The sequence below is a fragment of the Morus notabilis genome, unplaced genomic scaffold, assembly GCF_000414095.1.
Source record: "Morus notabilis unplaced genomic scaffold, ASM41409v2 Scaffold985, whole genome shotgun sequence".
NCBI classification, from domain to species: Eukaryota; Viridiplantae; Streptophyta; class Magnoliopsida; order Rosales; family Moraceae; genus Morus; species Morus notabilis.
The window spans coordinates 263,536-270,720 of NW_010356679.1; the positions used below are offsets into that span (position 1 = coordinate 263,536).

Here is a 7,185-nt window from a genome sequence, read left to right on the forward strand (position 1 = left end):
AATTGGCAAAAAGTCCAAATACCAAATTGGCAAAAAAGTCCAAATACCAAATTGGCAAAAAGTCCAAATACCAAATTGGCAAAAAAGTCCAAATACCAAATTGGCAAAAAGTCCAAATACCAAATTGGCAAAAAAGTCCAAATACCAAATTGGCAAAAAGTCCAAATACCAAATTGGCAAAAAGTATAAATACCAAATTGGCAAAAAGTACATAATTGTTGGACAAAAGTCAAGACTTCTGATCGAGTGAAGTTATTACAATGTTACTTGGTGGAGCTGAAAATAAGTTCAACATTCCAATTAACCCAATTTTTGGGATATTACAATAGGGTTTGATTTTAATGTTACAACAACAACAACAATACAATGCAGTTGACACATACTCGGGAACAAGCTAAGGAAAATTCTCTCCAGCATTGTAGGATGCTCTTCCTTTTTCCAAACTTAAATTCGTCAAAGGAAATAGCTTCTTCCATCTTCATAGTTCATCCTGCAAGGTCAAGGGGAAAGAAAAACGAAAATGAAAAAGAAATCACAATAAAGTTCAAATTTCAACTTGACTAGCTTTGAAAATTATATTTGACCTTTGGCAAGGATGTCAGTAATGAAATGATCATATGGTTTCAAGATTTCAGCAAGGTTGTATGAAAAAACTACCCCACTGGTAGGGTTATGTTTTGAACCATTAAATATGTACCAAATTCTGTCATTTTACGTACTTTTCATTTTAACGTGATTTTGAACATATCTAATGTTTAGCATGCACCTCTGAAATATCTGCTGCAAAAAGCTCCCTTACCAAATAAGTAAAATGGTAAAAGGCAAGCATGCAAGGACAAGCAAGGTCTTGCTTTATTTAGGTACTTAATTCATTTTTCTAAGCTTCTAATACAATCCCCATAAAATGCTTAATGATCACATTAGGTCCAATTGTTTTATACCCATTCATCAGTTTATATGTTGTATGCAGCAAGTGATCGCCTAGACAAATAGAACAGCATTGATTTTTAGGGAGTCCAGTTGTTTGGTCATTGATTTTTGGATTAATTACAAAAATTATTCTTGAATTATACATTTTATAACACTTTGCCACCTGATCTTTAAAATGTAACATATGTTCTCCCTGAATAATGAAATGTTAACTAAAAAGCTCCCCTCCATTAGATTTTTAATTGAAGTTTGACATTTAATTTGCTATTTTAAAGTTATTTTTATAATTTTATGATTTAAAATTTAAACTAATTTAAATATTCAAAAAAAAAACTTCATAAATTTTTTTATTCTTCCAAAAAAAAAATTTCATAAAACTTTTTTAACTTACATTCAATCAATAATGGATGTGTCATAATTAAAAGTTTGAACTTAAATTAGTTTTAAATTCAAACTAAATTTTAAACCATATAGCTAGCAAAATACCCCAAAATAACAAATTACATGTCAATTTCTCTTAAAAAACTTAACGAATGGGGCTTTTTTGTTAACATTTCATTATTCATGAGGAACAGATGTTACATTTCAAAGATTAAAGGGCAAAGTGTTACATGGAGTATAATTTAAGGGGAGTTTTTGTAATTAATCCTTGATTTTTAAGTGAATGACAAGAAGATGGGGCAAAGTGTTACAAGGAGTATAATTTAGGGGGAGTTTTTGTAATTAATCCTTGATTTTTAAGTGAATGACAAGAAGATATGGTAACCGCAACAAATAAAAAATTTTCATAAAACAGAGTGTAACACAACAGGAGTAAATAGGAAAATAAAAGCGACCAAAGATAGAGATGAAAGTAATTCTTCCTTACATGGTAATCATCCATGTAATCCCGTGGATCATGCTGCAAGACAAGATTTTTCTTTGATTAGACTCTAAATATTAAGAAACATTAACTATCATCATCATCATCATCATCATCATCATCATTATTATTTTTATTATTATTATAACTATCCAACCTACTAATTTACAGTCTTTTGGGGGAAAGGGATGATATAATCTTCTGTCACAAGTGTATGTACATTTTCACCGTTATTGCACAAGTCGCAATTATTTCCAAAAAAAAAAAAAAAAAAAAAAAGGATTTCCTCACTTTTATGACTTCAATGATTACCATACCAAGTCCACGTATTTGTGTGGTTTTTAAAAGTAATTCATATAGAAATTTGTATTCTACAGACTCCCATGAGTGCCTTCTAAATTCTTAACAACTCAATATTTTCGTGTTATTATCCTAATTCGTGTGATTTAATTATGAAGCAAACGGCATAGGCTTTGTATAGCAAAAATATTATAAACCTGCTTTACCATATTTTTTAAGAGAAAAAATTAACTTTACGACTTAGCACTAGGAAAGATAACTTTTCAAAAAATAAAAATAAAAATAAATACAAGCAACACTATTAAAGGAACTATGCATGAGATAAGTTCATGGATACAATACCCTTCTATGGCGTTTTCTATCTCCATAGCGGCGATCCCTATCTCTCTTCCTCTTTTCACCTTCCTCTCGTGCCCTTCTAGCCTCCTAATGAGCAATGAAATTCAAATAAAAAACAGCTCAGCTATGACATCAGAACACAAACTGCAGAAGTGATGAAACTTCTAGTTAATTACCTCTTCTTCGCGAGCTCTTCTCTCCTTCTCTGCCTCCTCAAAGGCTTCTTTCTCAGCCTAAAGTTTCATGCATTTTGAACATGCAAGTTAGCTAATTGTAGTAACCTAGGTGATAAACATAATGTCTTAAGAGGACAGACACCAACCTCCCTATTAGCAAATACTTCCTCAACTACTTGCTTCGCATACTGAGGATCATCACAGATCAAAATATTGTCGAAAATTGAACCTGCCTTCACCTGCAATGCAATTGGTGAGGTTACGGATCCCGAAAAAAGAGAAAACTGAGGAGATGAAGCATTTTTTTCTTTTTTTTTTTCAATTCTTCCTCTATTGCTGAAGCTTCCTCCCCTCCTCTTGAAGGACCTAGAACATTCCTTTTCTGTTTCCCCTTTTAATTTAAAGATATAAGATAAAATAGGATCTGAATCCAGTTTGTATTAGTTTGAAAATCAAGAACTTCTTGGATTGCATAGGATGAGGATTTTGGGAGGGCGGTTGGGAAGGGGGAACCCCAAGCAGAGAAGAATAATTCATCAGCACGTGAAAGTTTAAATCGGAATAAAATGCATTGTTTCGAGATGCCATCAACTTGCTATTGCAAGAATGAAAGATAACTTGAAAAAAAAATAATAATCAACTATTTGTAATCAGAGAACTTATCAACTGTCTGCAGAACTCAATTAAATTTACTACCAACTCTTTAAGCAGGAAGATATTTTGGCTTGTTGAATGCAAGAGGATGGGACATGTACTTTTCTAGACGTGAAAATTATAATGATCTTCATAAAACCTACCTGCCAAACTTCAATGCCCACATATTTTATTGGCTTCAGCACATAAAGGTCAGGATCATCTTCAAACTCTGCACATAATACGATGAAAAGATAAGCGAAATTTCCTCACTGATCCAGTTTACTGGACGTATGACATCAGAGCATTGCACACACATTCATATATTCATGCATTGTTCCATGTATCAATACTTGCTTCTTTATCATGCATACACGAACTAAGACAATGTTCACATGATGCATAAATAGCCATTAGAAAGGTCATTCCAGATATTTAACTCTCATACTAGTTATGGGAACTATCCTTTCTCATAGATACGAGAGAAATTTTACATTTGTTTTTCCTTTCCAACTGGTTGCCAACAGATATTGAGTATGTTTGGGAAAAATAAAAAATAAAAACTTCCACTACTAGCTTATCAAAATACTCTTTTTCATTCATCCTTCGCTTATGCAGGACCACCACTCAAAGCTAATTTTAGTTTCCGATGAGTAATATAATCAAGACACGAAGAGTTGCTTAAGTACACCAACTTACCTGGGTTATCAATCCATGGAGTCTTCCACTTTCCCTTATAGTTGGGGTTCTTGATTTTCTGTCATATGCATAAGTTCATATGATTAGAAACTCAGGAGAAAGAATAAGTTTTCAATTTTTAACGCCCAAGTTAAAAGCACCTTGCGCTTCCATGGTCCTTTATATGCTGGATTTGGGATCTTTGGCGGTCTCCATATTCCATCCTCTTCATCATCCCAGTCATTAGGCTATTCAAAAAAGCATAAAAAATAAAATAAAATAAAAAGTCACATGCTGGAAAAGTCCCTTCAAGGAATTTCATTATCAACTGAAACCATACTAACATACATAAATGCTTCAGAACAATCATTCAAATCTACCTTCAAGAAAAGAGAGAGAGAGAGAGAGAGAGATAATTTGCACATAAGAATATTTATTTGACGTATACGTTTAGCCTTTAGCATGACCTTGAATCAGCAGTTAAGAGGTGAGTTTAGTTTCATTCAGATTTTAGCCAATAAAGGTTCCACATCGTACCCAAGATAAACAGAAACATATTCCTTCTTACAGTATGAACTGAAGTAATGAGACAGCATATCTACCGGGTAAAACAAGTTATATGATAAAGTAAACTACAAACCTCTTTCGCCTTTGGATCAGGAATTTCGGCAGGAATTGAATCATATCCCTATAATATTAAAACAAATCGTTTGAGTTTCATAAACATCGGAGGAATTTTTCAATCAATTATTGGAGCCAAGTATGATACCTCTGGTTTGACATCATTTGGGTCATCAATGTACTCTCTATCATCCCAGTCCTTTGGCTGGAAGGAGAAGGCAAGTCAATAGGAAGTCAACAGCATATACACTTCAGCTTCAAACCCCGGACAACTCTCTTAAGCTAAATGATCAATATAGATGGATCTCCTAATTTGAAACATAAAATACCTTTTTTGCCTTAACATCCTTGATTTTTTGTGGAGGAAGGATATCCCAATCTGTATACATACTTCCAGAATCTCTCTCTCGATTATCAACCAAGACACTGTAAGTTGCATCAGGCCTTAGAATAAATGTATAGAAATGAGTTAACTTGTCGGTTTCACATTGAAGATCCTTTTTTATGGGATAATTCTGGCCCTGGTATGAAAGTATAACGTGGAGCTTCTTTTTCTGCGAGCCACATAAATCTGGTCCAATCATCAAACTGCAAAATTAATGCAAATGGTCAGCAAAATTCTCTCTACCATATTGTGACGTGTCACGACTCAATAAGAATTTAAAATGGTATTCAATACCCAACTAGTGAAACTTAAAACTGAACACCCTGGGTTATGATATGCTAATTTACTTGTTAACTCAAGCATATTCTAGTTAAACCACACAGAATATGCATTAACAAAAAATTTATTGAGTCACCCATCAAATCTGTTGTTGGTATTTTAAGCAATGTGTTATAGTTTTTTTAACCAACTGGAAGGCTCAATTGGGAACAAGCGGAGATTGTAGTGATAGACGAGTAAGTAATGTGTAAGAATCTGCCCCTGGGAGGGGAACAACGTCTGGAAACAACTGCTAATGGCCTGTAGGCTGGGAAGCACAAGGTGGAATGCACCCAAGGAGAAGCTTGTGTCGGATTAACTAGTTGGGTGAGGCAATAGCTTACCAAGGGAATGAGACTAGAATACTTATTATAGAATGCAAGTATGCAACCCATTTGTATTTCATTCTTACTTTTCTCTTGCCTTAACTTTGCTTTTCTTTGCTATATGGAATTGAAGACAAAGGCGAAGGATGCTCTAGCAGATCAAGGACAAAGTAAAAGTAGCAAAGCAACCAGTCAAATTGATTCCTCCGACAAAGAAATGATCTTTGCACTTCATTATGGATGAAGGGCAACTAGACTCACTGCCATAACCATATAGTGGACATGTTAAAGTGGAGTTTTTAGCCCACAATCTAGAAAAAAGGACAGGGAACAGCATAATATAGTCAGCACCAAATGAGAATCAACGCAGGACATGATTGGGACCCACAATGGTTTAAGTTAGCGGTTGGTACCCTTTAACCACAGCCGATCTCCCACCTGGAACTTATGATCAATTCCATCTTTGTCGAGCCTTTGTTGATGTTGCCTCTTTATTTTCTCCAGAGTATCAAAAACCTGATCATGGTACCGCCATTCTCCAAAAAACTAACAGCGCAAAGTTGTTTAGCTGGCCGCCTTGTTATGAGATAGGAGGTGTGTCATTGACTAGGTTCACCTTCACCTTGCAGTAGGAAGGTGTAAGTTACTGGATGGGTTCTAACTGGCCCCAATGGAGGAGGCTTTCGGTACCCCAATCTTACTAGAGATTCATCACTGGATAGGCCTTTCGAATCAAAGCATGGGCATTCACAGCAAAGAGGGGGCTATCGATCAAGGAATCCAACATTTTCCCCGCCAAATGACCTGGGACCGCGATCCAACTTCTTTGTCTGAAAAACTTCAGTATGGGTACATCAAAAGCACCAGTGAATTGGGATGTCCCTATTCGACCAGGTCATTTCAGTGCAAGCTGCAAGCATATCATTCATGATGAAGAGGATGGGCTCCAAGAGAATGATTCGGAATCCTTGCAAGGTGGAACCATGCTATACCATAGATGAGACAGATTTTGCGCAGAACTTCAGCTTTTTCGATTAAGTTCAGGATAGGAGCTAGACGTTTAAGTATGATTCATATTAAACAAGTTCTTGCAATTTTATGTAAATGGAAGAAACAAATGTTAGTTTGCACTTCTAAAAATAAACTTCAGCTTTTTCGATTAAGTTCAGGATAGGAGCTAGACGTTTAAGTATGATTCATATTAAACAAGTTCTTTCAATTTTATGTAAATGGAAGAAACAAATGTTAGTTTGCACTTCTAAAAATATTAAAAGCCTCAAGAGCTCATACAACACATAAAGCACTATCTTTTAGTCCACTATCTGGAAAAAAATATGAAATAATATATGCCTTTTATAGTAGACTATACAAAACCTTAAAAGCCACATGTAAGAGAAACGAGAGTCTATGTACATGAAAAATTATTGTCACAACAAAAAATCAGTAACATGATTAAAAGTAAAAAGAAATATTAATAGTCACTCTTATTCTGTAATCATCAATAGCTACCGTAATGGGGGTTTTAACTATAACAAATATACAAAACTGTCTAGCGAAACAGATACTAGACCAACGTGTTACATGGAGAAGAATTCTCACAATGTCCGAATAAAAAAA

General features: G+C 34.6%; 1 protein-coding gene across 1 annotated transcript; it reads right to left on the bottom strand.

Annotated features, from left to right (window-relative positions):
- Window positions 1–215: 215 nt before the first annotated feature.
- LOC21399214 (calreticulin-3) lies at window positions 216–5,124 on the bottom strand. The gene is made up of 11 exons (XM_024169959.1): window positions 4,869–5,124; window positions 4,688–4,744; window positions 4,559–4,606; window positions 4,080–4,166; window positions 3,940–3,997; window positions 3,405–3,472; window positions 2,754–2,846; window positions 2,608–2,664; window positions 2,435–2,518; window positions 1,799–1,831; window positions 216–490 (listed from the first exon to the last, which is right to left on the bottom strand). The coding sequence occupies exons 1-11, from the start codon at window positions 5,121–5,123 to the stop codon at window positions 479–481; spliced, it is 852 nt and encodes a 283-aa protein (XP_024025727.1). The 5' UTR covers window position 5,124; the 3' UTR covers window positions 216–478.
- Window positions 5,125–7,185: the final 2,061 nt, after the last annotated feature.

Bases quoted from the DNA above. Each gene is read 5' to 3' on its own strand.
- LOC21399214 (XM_024169959.1), bottom strand. From the start codon at position 5,123: ATGATTGGACCAGATTTATGTGGCTCGCAGAAAAAGAAGCTCCACGTT. The intron at 4,167-4,558 runs GTTTGTAGTTTA...TTTTTTGAATAG, and splicing joins CTGATCCAAAGGCGAAAGAG to CCTAATGACTGGGATGATGA. The intron at 1,832-2,434 runs GTATTGTATCCA...CTTGTCTTGCAG, and splicing joins ATAGAAAACGCCATAGAAGG to CATGATCCACGGGATTACAT.